At 36.8% G+C, this 14,547-nt stretch overlaps 1 protein-coding gene across 22 annotated transcripts in view; it reads right to left on the reverse strand.

Annotated features, from left to right (window-relative positions):
• Window positions 1-14,547, reverse strand: part of LOC127515855 (adhesion G protein-coupled receptor L3-like) — a 342,582-nt gene that overhangs the window by 199,621 nt on the left and 128,414 nt on the right. For all 22 annotated transcript variants that reach the window (XM_051899977.1, XM_051899970.1, XM_051899965.1 and 19 more), the window contains exon 3: window positions 12,722-12,935. In XM_051899977.1, the coding sequence (XP_051755937.1) occupies window positions 12,722-12,935 (214 nt within the window). The remainder of the gene's footprint in view (window positions 1-12,721; window positions 12,936-14,547) is intronic.

Below are 14,547 nucleotides of genomic sequence, written 5' to 3' on the forward strand. Positions count from 1 at the left end.
TGTACTGATCTGGCAAAAATCAGATTAAAGCAGATTCAGAAATAAAATAAATAAAAAAATGTAATTCTAATTAAGAATTTCCAGGCAAATGCATGAGGCTATGTAGGATTTCTACAGCAAAGGACTCTGGTATTTCTTGAACCCCTAATAATTGACGTAGTAATCCTAAAAAAAACAACAAGGTTTCTAACACTCCATGCCTGGAATTCGAAAGGGGAAGAAAAACTATAGGAAAAAAACCTTTTACAGGCACTCTGGATAAAATAAAGATATGGGCTGAGTGTGTGTGAGTGCTCGGGGAATAGGGCTTAAACTCCAGACGTAATCATACAACATTTGAGTGCTTTATTGCTGTAGTGATTTGTTTATTCCGTATATAGATAAAACTTAACTTGACCTGTGTGTGTGAGCAAACTACTTACTTTCCATCCAGTAGGATAATGAAGACAACACAAATACTCAATCCAAAAACACAGTCTAATGCAGCTTCCAATGCACTTTGTGTTTTTATTATTTTTTTATTTTATTTTATTTTATATTTTTGGGGGGAAGCAGCAATTTCATAACCAGGAAAAAACTCTCATATTCTACACTTTTGCTGCAACTGTATTTTTGTCCCTAAGATCCACTTATAATGCTAGTTTAAAATTCTTGCACCAAAAACAGTCATACCATCGTCAACTCTCTCTACCCCTTACAACATGTCCTAACCAGGCATGATTTGCATAAAATGCTCTGCATGCAACACAAAGCACAGCAGATATGAACATAACTGATGTAACATATGCAGTTATGTGAAACAGAGTTTTTGACAAGATTTTAGTGTATTTTTGCATAATTTCTTTAAAATTCTATTTAAAACTATCCAAATACACAAGACATCTGTTACTGTGTATTTGTGAACTAACATTGTCTACTATTGGTTTGTATTAAGGGACATTCTTCAAAGCACACAAACTCTTGTGTTTGCTTGAAAGAATTTCAGAATTTTGTCTGAAAATCTCGTATGAGATTGTACGGACAGATAAAAGTCACACATTGGATTCAAAGGCTTGTGAGAATTTTTGCAAAAGTCACAGGTGAACACAACAGGAGATTTAGAGGACGGAGGGAGATGCATTTGTAATCGAAATCTGTGTTTCCCTCTCAGTCACTTTCCTTTCAAACAAAAAAGACAAACAATATAAACATTCAGTGATGCAGAGAAACCACACCATTTTTATTCTCATTCTCTGTCTCACTTGGTCTCTTTCTCTTTTTTTAAAGCCCCCATGAAATAAAAACAGCTTTGTGACTGTCAGTTCACGTCAGTTGAAGTCATATATGATAGTGTACTCCTAAAAGTTGACTAATTTAAATATTAGCTATTATATTATATTACATTATATCATATTATGTTATATTATATCATATCATATATTATATCATAATCATTATATATATACATACATACACACTATATTGCCAAAAGTTTTGGGACGCCTGCCTTTACGTGCACATGAACTTCAATGACATCCTATTCTTAATCCGTAGGGTTTAATATGGAGTTGGCCCACCCTTTGCAGCTATAACAGCTTCAACTCTTCTGGGAAGGCTTTCCACAAGGTTTAGGAGTGTGTTTATGGGAATTTTTCACCATTCTTCTAGAACGCATTTGTGAGGTCAGGCAGTGATGTTGGCAAGAAGGCCTGGCTCACAGTCTCCGCTCTAATTCATCCCAAAGGTGTTCTATCGGGTTGAGGTCAAGACTCTGTGCAGGCCAGTCAAGTTCCTGTTCCCAAAACTGTTCCCACAAAGTTGGGAGCATGAAATTGTCAAAAATGTCTTGGTATGCTGAAGCATTAACCCTTTGACGTGTACGATCACACCGGTGTGATTAGAACGTTCAGTGCATCACGTGATCAACTGCCAAATTCAAATGTGCTTGCGCGCATTGGCTGGCGCTAAACCAGAGACTGACGCACTCAGCACTTTTCACATATCACAAATACACAGTGTTTTCAAATTCGCAGTGTTTTCAACCACATAATGTTTATTTTAGGTTTCAGACATTTAAATACACATAAGTACTAACAAAGCAATACATTTAGAGATTGTAAAATACACACTGATGTCTATAAAAGCAGCAATAACAATCCTTTCCATAATAATTAGACGACATGTTTTATTCATATCAGATACACATTGTGTAAGTAACTTTTAGGGGAAGTTTACTCCCAGTTCACCGGCTCACTTACTTTCATGCATTTCGGAAGAAGTGGATGAATTCGCGTGTTGTAAATCCAACAGATCCGATTCTCTATACTGTGGCGCAATCGAACATGGTGGCGCCCATCGTGCATATAGCTACCTAACATATCAGATATTTCATGCTATAGTTAACAAATTTATAAATATTTTGAATAAAAATGGAAAAATGAAATAAAAGCAGATCATCGGTCATACAGCACTGCGGTGTGTCACGTAACAGGCAGTGACGCGTCACCATGGAAACAATAAAGTGATATGCTCTAAGTAGCGGTCGCCTTGAAAAACTCACGATGGGGGCTCGGCCGGAATATTTTAAACTTACGTGTGAAAGGGTTAAGAGTTCCTTTCACTGGAACTAAGGGGCCAAGCCCAACCCCTGAAAAACAACCCCACACCATAATCCCCCCTCCACCAAACTTTACACTTGGCACAATGCAGTCAGGCAAGTACTGTTCTCCTGGCAACCGCCAAACCCAGACTCGTTCATCGGATTGCCAGACAGAGAAGCATGATTCGTCACTCCAGAGAACACATCTCCACTGCTCCAGAGTCCAGTGGTGGCATGCTTTACACCACTGCATCCAACGCTTTGCATTGCACTTGGTGATGTAAGGCTTGGATGCAGCTGCTCGGCCATGGAAACCCATTCCATGAAGCTCTCTACGCACTGTTCTTGAGCTAATCTGAAGGCCACACGAAGTTTGGAGGTCTGTAGCTATTGACTCTGCAGAAAGTTGGCGACTTCTGCGCACTGTGCGCCTCAGCATGCGCTGACCCGCTCTGTGATTTTACGTGGCCTACCATTTCGTGGCTGAGTTGCTGTTGTTCCCAATTGCTTCCACTTTGTTATGATACCACTAACAGTTGACCGTGGAATATTTAGTAGTGAGGAAATTTCACGAATGGACTTATTGCACAGGTGGCAACCTATCATGGTACCACGCTTGAATTCACTGAGCTCCTGAGAGCGACCCATTCTTTCACAAATGTTTGTAGAAGCAGTCTGCATGCCTAGGTGCTTGATTTTATACACCTGTGGCCATGGAAGTGATTGGAACACCTGAATTCAATGATTTGGAGGGGTGTCCCAATACTTGGCAATATAGTGTACATATATATATATATAAATTGAAAAATTGCAAATTTTCTCTTCAGGAAAAAACAAACCCAAAATAGTTATGACATCATCTTGCACTCAGAGGCGTATACAACTTTTTATCCAATTAACTGTTCACAGCAATTAAAATGTCCTTCCCCCTAAATCAAAAGAACCACCTGCATCTGACCAGCAGCAGATCATGGATTGCAAACAAAACACTATTTACCATCTACAGTAGTAAATTCATTACAGGAAAGAAAGCTTATAGGCATGGGGTCTTTAAACATATGTCAGAATATTTGCACATCTGGACCCTGTGACACACTGTCATGTTTATTGCGATCAGGTGAATTAAGAGTGTTCAAAGGCAAGTACCTTGTCAAGTACCTGACACCTTGAGCACATCTGTGTGTGTGTGTGTGTGTGTGTGTGTGTGTGTGTGAGAGAGAGAAAAAGAGAGAGAGAGAGAGAGAGAGAGAGAGAGAGAGAAAGCAAGAGAGAGAAAGCAAAAGAGAGAAAGCAAGAGAGAGAGAGATGATCTAAGGCTTGTTTAAGGTATGTGATAGTGTTTTCTGATGTGCTCATACTCATGAACCGAATGCAGGTGTTTATGTCTGTCTCTCTGCTGAAGTTAAATGGAAAAACATCATGTCTGTGAGCATCTACACTGAAAAAAATCTGGTGTAGATGTTAATAATAGCATCTTGGTGATACTAAAATAATAATTTAAAAAAACAGACTTGCAATCCATTTTTGGGTCACAACCCAACGGTTGAAGAACCACTGAAAGTTTCAAGGCAGAAGAATATCTTACCCAAAGATGACAGAATTGTCATTTTAGGGCAAACCATTTATTTTAATATTTGATTTTCAACAGGCCTTCATTTCATAAGTGAAGGCAGAGATCAGATTCATAGCAAACATTCCTTCCCTCAGCAACTTAAATCATGCCTGATGCAATTCACTGCAGCATTCAACACCCACACACACACACACACACACACACACACACACACACAGCTTCTAAACTGTGAAAAATCACTCAATGATATATCAAACACATGCGTATAAATCTAACGGCCTGTCAGTTTTTTAGCAGATTGTGTGATTTATGTGACACTGCACCTGTACTTCAGCTTCTTCAACTGCATCCGTACATATTATTAAAAAAGCCTTGTTATATATATATATATATATATATATATATATTACGGTTCTCTGTATAAAAAAAAAAAAAAAAAATCGAACCGTACCGTTCTGCAAACTCGGTTCGGCACGCACTTGCACCGCGGTTCATCTCATATCTGACGACGCATACGCATCTATAATATGGTTTGTAGAAAAGAAATAAAACAGATAGGCAGAGTTAGGCTAATGTATGTTTCTGTCGATGGATACGCATTCTGGCTTCCCCTAAACTTTGTTCAATGCGAGTGCCGCATGCTCTATATGACCAGTCATTTACCCCGACTTCACCAGGGTGTTGATAGTGCGCAAACGCAGGTGAGACCTGCACAGCACACGTTCACACAAATTCACACAACATGCCCGTCTTGGCGAGTATCCTAGCAAGCATAGTAGGTTATGTCTTATGTGAACTCATACACTCGAGAAAGAACGCATGTGTTCAGTATCAGTGTACAGATCCGTGTATTATGTCTTAAAGAGACAGCAGCCCTTGCATTCCTGCTGTCTGAATGTGTTTTTTTAATGTTAATGTTAATCAAACAACAAAAGACAAGAAAATCACTCATTGCTCATGACTGAATAGTAACTTAAAGGGTTAGTTCACCCAAAAATGAAAATTCTGTCATTTATTACTCACCCTCATGCCGTTCCACTCCCGCCATCGGATTTCAATAAAAATATCTTAATTTGTGTTCCGAAGATTAACGAAGGTCTTACGGGTGTGGAACGGCATGAGAGCGAGTAATAAATGACATTATTTTCATTTTTGGGTGAACTAACCCTTTAATAATTAATAATGATTGATCTTTATTTAATTTATACAGTGAAGATTATATGCAATGTTGTTTTGCATTTTATTACCTACTTTATTCAATTTCTGTACCTGAAAACTGGATACATGTAAAACCTGAAAAGCTTTATTTATTTGTATCTTTGCTTTACTGTATTTATTTGTGCTGTTTGATTATTTGTTCTTACTTTCTTTATTTTTATTTGACAGTAGTATTTTTTTTTACCTGAATATAGCACATACCGAACCGTACTGAAACCGTGAGCCTAAAACCGTGATACAAACCGAACCATGAGTAATCTGAACCGTTGCACCTCTAATTATATATATATATATATATATATATATATAAACATAATAGGAACAATGAGAGTTTGCTTTAAATGGCTTTTGCCTCTGGATATTAGCTGTGTGTGTGCATGAGATGACTCAAGCTGCACTAGTGAGCAGACAGGTGGCTTGCAGCCCGGAAAAGCAGATCTATTCCCACAAGGGCAGAATTCCACACAACGAAGAGTAGCGCTTCCGAATTGAGCTATCAGATTACTCGGGCAAGAACCGTGTGCATTCAGAACCTGAGGACCTCTGCCAGTCACAGAGCACACAACGACAGACAAAGAGAAAATTCAGCCCATAAGCAATGATAATGTGACACAGATGTGGGCAGAAGCAAATCTTATTTGTTATTTAAAAAAAAAAAAAAAGTTGGATAGTAACCATCAGTTGGATAGTAACGCTGCCCTCAGAATGCGGTTTGTTACGTAAACCCTGGAAAATCTGATCTTAAGCACTTGACGATAAACAGACAAACAGAAGGACAAAAGCAGCACTATAGAGGATACCAGACCTGACATATGAGTGCATCTAGTCTGAGAAACATGCTGCAGCATTTTCCAACAATTCAATTCAGTTAAATTCTATTCGCTATCCCTGCATGACCAAATTTGAAAGTAATAATAGAAAATAACAAACAATAAAATATAAGGACAAAATTTTGTATTGTGGATGGAAAATACAGAAATCAATAAAACATATTGTTTATTTTGTGATAATTCTTGTTTCTAATCGTTTGGGCATTATAATCCAACTATTACTGTGTACGGAAAGCAGACAGTAAAATGTATTTTATTTAAAAGATATTTGTGTGGCCACCAACATTGGAATTTTGCTGAGCAAACTAAGTTCAGAACAGTTTTTTCAGGCACATTTGTGCCATTCCCTGATCTGCATACAGTATTTCCTTTAGTGAATTAGACGCCTAATCATGCGCAAATAAGTCACGTGTAAAATAATCATGCGCAAATAAATCATAAATCATGTCAAATAAAGGCTATGGTCAACAGCTGCAGTTCAATCATTGTTATTGGTCCCTTGAATAATTTTTTTTTTTTTTTTTTACTGCTTACTGATTACGCCATCTTGAAATGAAATGAAATATTGAAAGATTTTATATGTGCTCTCTCTCTCTCTCTCTCTCTCTCTCTCTCTCTCTCTGTTTGGATTTTCTTCTTGTCTTCTTTCTAATAGGCTTAAAGGGTAAGTGGGATTGAAGGGTTTGAGTTTGTTTCCTCTCTGGAGGTGAGCTTTACCTCCTCTCATCTCTCCACATGTTAATGAGGCTGGAAGACACAGAAGAACAGCTCACGCTACAGGATTCCCCTAAACAATGCCTAACACACTGTTCACTAAGCCTGGATAGACAATATTGAATTTTAATTGATCTTCATTTTGATGAACTGATGTTGATTATTACATCCCAAAGACTGATCTTTTTAGCGCTTCACTAAACATTATTTGTAACATGACTACCATCCAGTAATCAAAACAAGCTTTGTGCTTTGGTACATCTGACACGAACAAAAAATTCCATTTTTCAAATTTTCAAACAATTAATGTCATTTTCACGCTCTTTAATGTGGCGTGACAGTATATAACACATTCTGCTGAAAACTACATGACACACTCTACTAAACCATGTGACATTCTACTCTATGTGACACATTTTATGGAAATTCTTCTACACATTCTACTGTAACACATTTTGCTGAAACTCTACGTGACACATTTTGCTGAAACTCTGATAGACTCTGCTAAAACTCTATGCGATAGATTCAGCTGAAACTCTGTGACATTCTACTGAAACTACATGACATCCTACTGAAATTCTTTGTGAAATTTTAATGAAACGCTATGTGATATTTACTGAAACTCTATTGTGGAAGAAATTTTCATTTTAACTTTAATTTTAATTAATCATAACTAACATTTCTTTCCTTACAGGGATAACATTTATATACGCTTTTGATGCTCAGTGTCTCTAACACTTGGGCCAGAATTACTGTGTGTCTGAAAATAACAAAAGGAGTAATAAACCTAGACAGGTGTCCAGTTTTGTTATGCATGTCCAACCTCATTCATGATCGAGGTATCCAGATTTACTCCTACCTAGTAACAAAGAATTATACATATGTAAAACCAATCAAGTTGGAGGAAAATGATGTTCTTTTTTTTCATAAAAACTGTTGTACTCTCTTTGTCGGGAGATTTTTCTCTGAAATTGGTCTGAGAGCTTATAAAATATTAAAAAGCAGTCAAATCAATATTTTGTGTACAGTTATTTAATTATGTCACCCGGTATTGCAGCTGCTGCCATTTTGCGACTTGTTTTGCTCACTATAATGGATTATAAGATAACAAACAGGTACGATTTTAAATCAGTTTCATCTCAGATCAATCTCTCTTATCCCCATAACTATTTATGTGGTGAAATGCCATGTAATATGTGGTGTGACTATACCTGATCACCCTATCGGGGTTTATTCTGCGATAACAACCGGCTGGATGTACATTATCCCTTACATATTGAAGGCATTGTCTGGAGTCTGTCTGGTTACTGCTGCGCAGCAGGTTAGTGGAACACTAAAGATCTTAATCCCAAGTGTTAATGTTCATAAGAGGCAAGATGTCATCCTACTCAAAGTAAGTTGTTGCCAGTAGACGTGCTAGAGGATAAATTCTAACTCAAAACAAGTTGTCGCCAGAAGACGTGCTAGAGTTCGTAAATGTCAATTAGAAGATGCTACTCTTAGTTTAAAGTGCCCCTATTATGCTATTTTAAAGGTTCTTAATTCTGTTTTGGTGATCTCCTATAATAGGTTTACATGCATCAAAGGTCAAAAAAAAATTCATTTTCTCATAATATAGATTGCACATCACCACATTTTTCAATGATTCTCAAAGGCCTCGTCCGATGCTTCAGTCTCTCTAAAGCGGTCCTTTCCACGACCCTGCTCTGCTCTGACTGGCCAGATGGTCCAGTCTGTTGTGATTGGTTTACTGCTTACAGTGCCTATCGGAAACAAACGCACTTTACCATAACTGATTCAGCTCCGGAGGCTTCTTAAAGCTCAACGATTGTACACACTGTAAAGACAGTTAAAATGCCATCGATTTTACCATATCAATCTGTATGATGAAATATTGGAAGAACTAGTTATTCAACCCGAACCTCCATCGCAAGGACGACTTGAGCAGAACGTTTATTAGCTATACACTACTCAGTCTGACGTACAATATGAGATGTTGCAATTGTAATTCCTCACCATCAGCATTAACAAGTGTATGTCCGTCAACAAACCGATGTGTATATTTCTAATTTATTGCGGTGCACATGTGGGAACTGTATCATTTAACTGTATCAATAACAGTGCTAACGTTAGCCAAGCACTAATGTGAATGACTGATGTAACATTATAGTTTGTAAAACAAACCTTGCTCCATCCTTTATCATTACTCAAGAGTTGTAAGAACGACAGACAATCTGCATTAATGGACACAATTTTAGGTAATAGTGAGCCACAGCTGATTTGCAGAAGTATTTCAGTAAGACAGTAAGTTAGCCGGAGACATGCACAATGTAAAACACAAAACTACGTATTTTGAACCACCAGTAGAAAATATGTACATAAATAATTAATCGTACTTACAGGCTGTGATTCTGAGGAGCAAGTTAGTCCAAATAAAGAGGCTATTGTCCTGTCTTTAATGGTGTTTTGTAAACCGCATTTAGACTTCACAGGGATTTGAGAAGCAATCGTAAATATATTATACTGCTGTTGTATTGTATATTTTAACCACTGACTCAAGTACACATCCTTTGGAGATGTTTACAAAGAGAATTTGCTTTTGCAGAGCAGAAAAAGTGACTTCTCCACATGTACAGTAAACAACACGAACCAGCTACAGCATTTGAGGGCGGGTCAAAGTATACGTTATTCGCGGGCAGCCAATGAAGACCATAGGCGGGCATTAGGCAAATGTGTTACTTTGTGACGTTGTGACGATATTGAAATTCTACAACATACTCTAAAACTCTACATAACACATTCTGCGGAAACTCTGTGATACATTCCAGTAAAACGAATATATTACATTACACTGAAACTCTATGTAACATACTATACTGAAATTCCACAACATACACCTTACATAATACATTCTACTGAAACTCTTTGTGACACATTGCTTTGAAACTCATGACACTCATGAAACTCTACAACTTACTCTACTAAAAATTCTAAATGACACATTTTACTAAAACACTACTATACTTAAACTGTACATGACACCATCTACTAAATCTCTATGTAATTCTATTAAATCCTTACGATATTACTAAAACTCTATGACACCCTAATCAAACTCTGTACAACATCCATTGTAACTCCATCAGACCCTCTACTTGAACATTCTCTATTCAAATTCCCCACACTTAACATGATTATGTGCGTGAGGTTAGAGGTTTGGTGTGGAGAAGAATACCATTGTTCTGCACTAGATGGACACTGTTTCTGTTTGTTATCTTGCTGTGTTGCTGAGCAGCTGCTTTAATTTATTTCAGCAGCAGAACTGAGAATACACAGAGGAACAATTACAGACACACTATGCTCTGATCCCAGTCTGTCTGACTCTTCCACTCTGCCGAGGTGTGATGAGTGTCAAGCCGCATAAAATGTTGAGGAAAATGATAGGGAAGATTGGGAAAACAGCAGACAAAAGAGAGAGCAGCACAGCAGGCTTTAATAAGCCAAATCTGCATCAGTGTATCACAAACACAGTGGTGCAGCAGAAGCTAATCCAAAGGTTGCAGGTTCAAACCTCTGAAGGCTTGATTCATGGACCTGAGGATTTCTAAAGGTATCCTTTATCTTATTACCTACATCACTATGTTCTTGAGTGGAGAGCTTAAACCCAGATTGCTCCAGGGGGTGTTCCCTGTCGTAATTATACCATGAGACATTAGTGGGTAAGAAACTAAACAACTAGCACACAGAAACAAAAAACCTTAATGCACACAGGCTAGGCCCAAAAGATTTGACACAGAATATACAAAAGTACAAAAGTGGTTTAAGCTATGCAAGTTCGATATCACATATTTGCAAAATGTGTCAGTGGAAAATTCATAACTTAAGGCAAAAACCTACACAACATATCTAAGATTCGGCACAACCTATACTTTTAAGACTCTACACAGCAAAAACAACTGTGTTTCTGTAGTGTACATATACACTACTGGTCAAAAGTTTGGAATAATTAAGATTTTTTTTATGTTTTTGAAAGAAGTCTCTTGTGCTCACCAAAGCTGCATTTATATGATCAAAAATACAGTAAAAACAGTAAAAATGTGAAATATTACAATAAAAAAAACTGCTACTTGACTATATTTTAATATGTAATTTATTTCTGTGGTGATGCAAAGCTGAATTTTCAGCATCATTACTATTCAGTGTCACATGATCCTTCAGAAATCATTCTAATTTGCGGATTTGCTGCTCAAGAAACATTTCTCATTTTTGAAAACAGTTTTTGCTGCTCGTTTTTTTTTTGAGTTTTTTTTGTGGAAACTGGGATACACTACAATTTACAAGTTTGAGGTAAGATTTAAAAAAATATATAATAAAAATCATTAAAAAAATTATTCGGCAAAGACTCATTAAATTGATCAAAGAAGACAGTAAAGACATTTATAATGTTACAAAAGATTCCTATTTCAAATAAATGCTGTAAGGCTGGACCCGAATATTTCGATTATTTGAATATTCATTCGGTGGGTTGGATTTTCAATTTTGGTATTTGAATGTTCGTTTTTGTGTTTTGTTTTGTTTTCTAACACCTGGCATCCCCCTCACGAAACGGTTCTCATTTGCGCTTGAATGTTTACACTATAAAATCTGGTGAAATACAATACTCTTTTTTACAATTATCTTATATAGCCTAGCCGTTTTTAATAGGATGGACAGTTGAAGGAACCCAACCTTGTTTTTTAGAAAAATGTTAGGCTACCTTATTAAAAGTATTGTTCTTAACAGACCTGTGTTTTATGTCACTAGTGCAGTGTCCGTTCTCAAAGCATATAAGCCCTGCCCATGTGAGGCGCGCCACTTTCAGCTAGTTTATTTCGCTGTTCTGTAGTTTATTAAAAGTTTATTAATTCTGAACATGTCGCGTGTCCATATTGCGCCAAATGCGATACTGCACTCCGTTGGGTCTGCAGCAACACACCCGCCACGTGTGAAGTCGATTGGATGAACGGTTCTCGACATAATCAAATTCAAACAGACAGACAGACACAGAGATTCCTACTGTAACGCGTTGTGTACGGAGCAAATAGGGATACGTTAGCTCACTTAGCTTGAGTTATCGATAACAGACAGACTTCACGGAGGTGATTGACATTTCACAGCTGGCGCTTTATTCCCCATGAAACACTGTCCGTCACAAATGTTATGCCGTCCACAGCGTTACTTAATAAAGAAAATAACTTTAAAAGAGCAACAGAAAAACAGAAATAACCCACATACATGCAGTGCTCGAGTCGCACATACAATGCAGACAGTTCAGCGCAGCTCTTAAAGGGGCCACACCATACTTCTACTTGTTAAACTGCCTTTATTAGAGTGAAGAATATGTTCAGCCCTCTCCCTTCCGAAGCTTCGATTATTCAGTGTTGATTACTACCGAAGCTTCGAAGCTCAAAAATGGTATTCGGACCAGCCCTAGAATGCTGTTCTTTTTATTAAAAATGTAATTAAGTAGCAAAAACTGTTTTCAACATTGATAATAATAAGAACCATAATAACCATAATTCAGCTTTACCATCACAGGAATAAAATAAATGTTTAAATATATATTTAAAAAAATAGAATATGTTTTTTTAAAGTGTAATAATATTTCACAATATTCCTGTTTTTACTGCATTTTGGATTAAAAAAATGCATCCCTTGTGAGGTTAAGATACTTCTTCCAAAACCATTAAAAACATCTTAATTATTATAAACTTCTAACTGTTAATATATAACGCATGTTTCTGGCCTAAATGTGTTTGTGTGTCTCACCTCTGGCTCATGATCTTGTATGCATCAGGTAAATAACAGCGGGTGTTCTCCATCTGTGCGGGGTCAGCATCGCAGATTTTGTCATCAGTTCGACCATAATTTGCACTCTCAATCATGATGACGTCCGTGCCGGGACAGCGCAGCTCAATTGGGTAACTTTCACAAGATAACTCCCGCCGAACAACTGCCATGGGCACAGGAGCACGGCTGAATGCTGCAAAAAGTAAGAAGAGACACTCAGTAAAATAAAAACTACACGATTATATGACAACACAGTAGCAGTACATGCATTTTAACCTCAGAGATGAAATTAAGAAAACTGAGCAAAAATTAATTGAAAATGAGCTCTCAAATATGATATGAAAGCTGTGTCAAAGAAGATCATTGGTCAACAAGTGCTATTTTTCTTTACACAAAAGACACTACCGTATGGCTTACACAAGTCATTAAGACTATTTTTACGGTGTAATTTTTAAAACGCTTGACAGTCATGGGTCACCATTCACTTTTAGTGTAAGAATATGAGCCACATTCTGCTAAAATTCTCAAAAAAAAAAAAAAAAAGATAGAAAAGTAAACCATTAGTGAACTATTCGTTAAACTGCTTGACTATTTTTTTTTTTTTTTTTTTTTTGTGAGGCAAAAAATATTCTTGATAACAAATAGGCCTATGCATTTATTTACACCCCTAAATATTGACATCACACAATGTTTAGATTAGTGGTAGACCGATATGGGTTTTCAGTAATTGATTTATAAATTATAACATTTGCACCAGGCAAGTAAAAATTAATAAGTCACATTCCATACCTAATTTAAATGGAAAGGAATGAGAATTTATTTCAATGCATATGGTTCAACTGAATTGCAGATAATTTAGTGGATAAAATTAGGGGTGGGTAAAAATATTGATTTCTCCATTTTAATCGATTCTCATTTTATGAATTAATATCGATTCTTAAATCCCAAGAATCTGTTAGTCTATCCTGTTTTCAGTTGATGAATGAATGGAACATTGTACCATGCCTCCCATCCAATAAATTGCAATAAGCTTTGTGCTTGTTGCTTTTGATACGAAACAAAGTCTCAGATTTTTTAAATTCTGTCCATTTTACTATGAAATTCAAAAAAATAAATACCGTTTTGGCGCTGTTTAATGTGGCATGACAGATGGCTGCGAGAAGTGAGCAGCGTGAAGCGCCCGTGAACTGTTCATCTCCACTTTAATACCAGTTACAGCGCAAAATAAATATGAATGAACACCTGAAGTAGGCTACATTAAAAGACAGAGTACAACTTACATCGTATCATGTCTCATGTAATCGATCATTCAGTGTTTTAAACGCTGAAAGACGTCAATAAAACAGCTTATAATGTCACATTTACCTCAGAAAAACCATATTCAGTGACCATAAACTCGTTAGTCAGCTAGAAAATAAACTCTTGAGGAGCGTTTTGCTAAATATATGCACCATATTACATATTCCTTAATTTTTTAATGTTCTTCCATATTTAATGCATCTGGGAGAACCGGGACGAAAGTAACGCGGGACGAAAGTAACAAAGCGATTTTTTCAGAGCTCTGACTACATTTGCATTTCAAGTTATGACAGCACGTTCAGCACGCAACCCTTGACAGAGGTTAGGTCCGGAAAACAGTTTTCGAGTACGGTAAATAAATTGCTGAAGCTGTAATTTTTTTTTCTAATTACAAGTCGTATCATCGTTTCATGTGTCACAATAATGATCAGTCTACAGGTTATTTAGTCCTGTAACACATCCTTAAGTTTGACTTGTCAGTATTTTTCAGTATGAAAGTAAATCGG

Source organism: Ctenopharyngodon idella, chromosome 7, assembly GCF_019924925.1.
Source record: "Ctenopharyngodon idella isolate HZGC_01 chromosome 7, HZGC01, whole genome shotgun sequence".
NCBI lineage: Eukaryota > Metazoa > Chordata > Actinopteri > Cypriniformes > Xenocyprididae > Ctenopharyngodon > Ctenopharyngodon idella.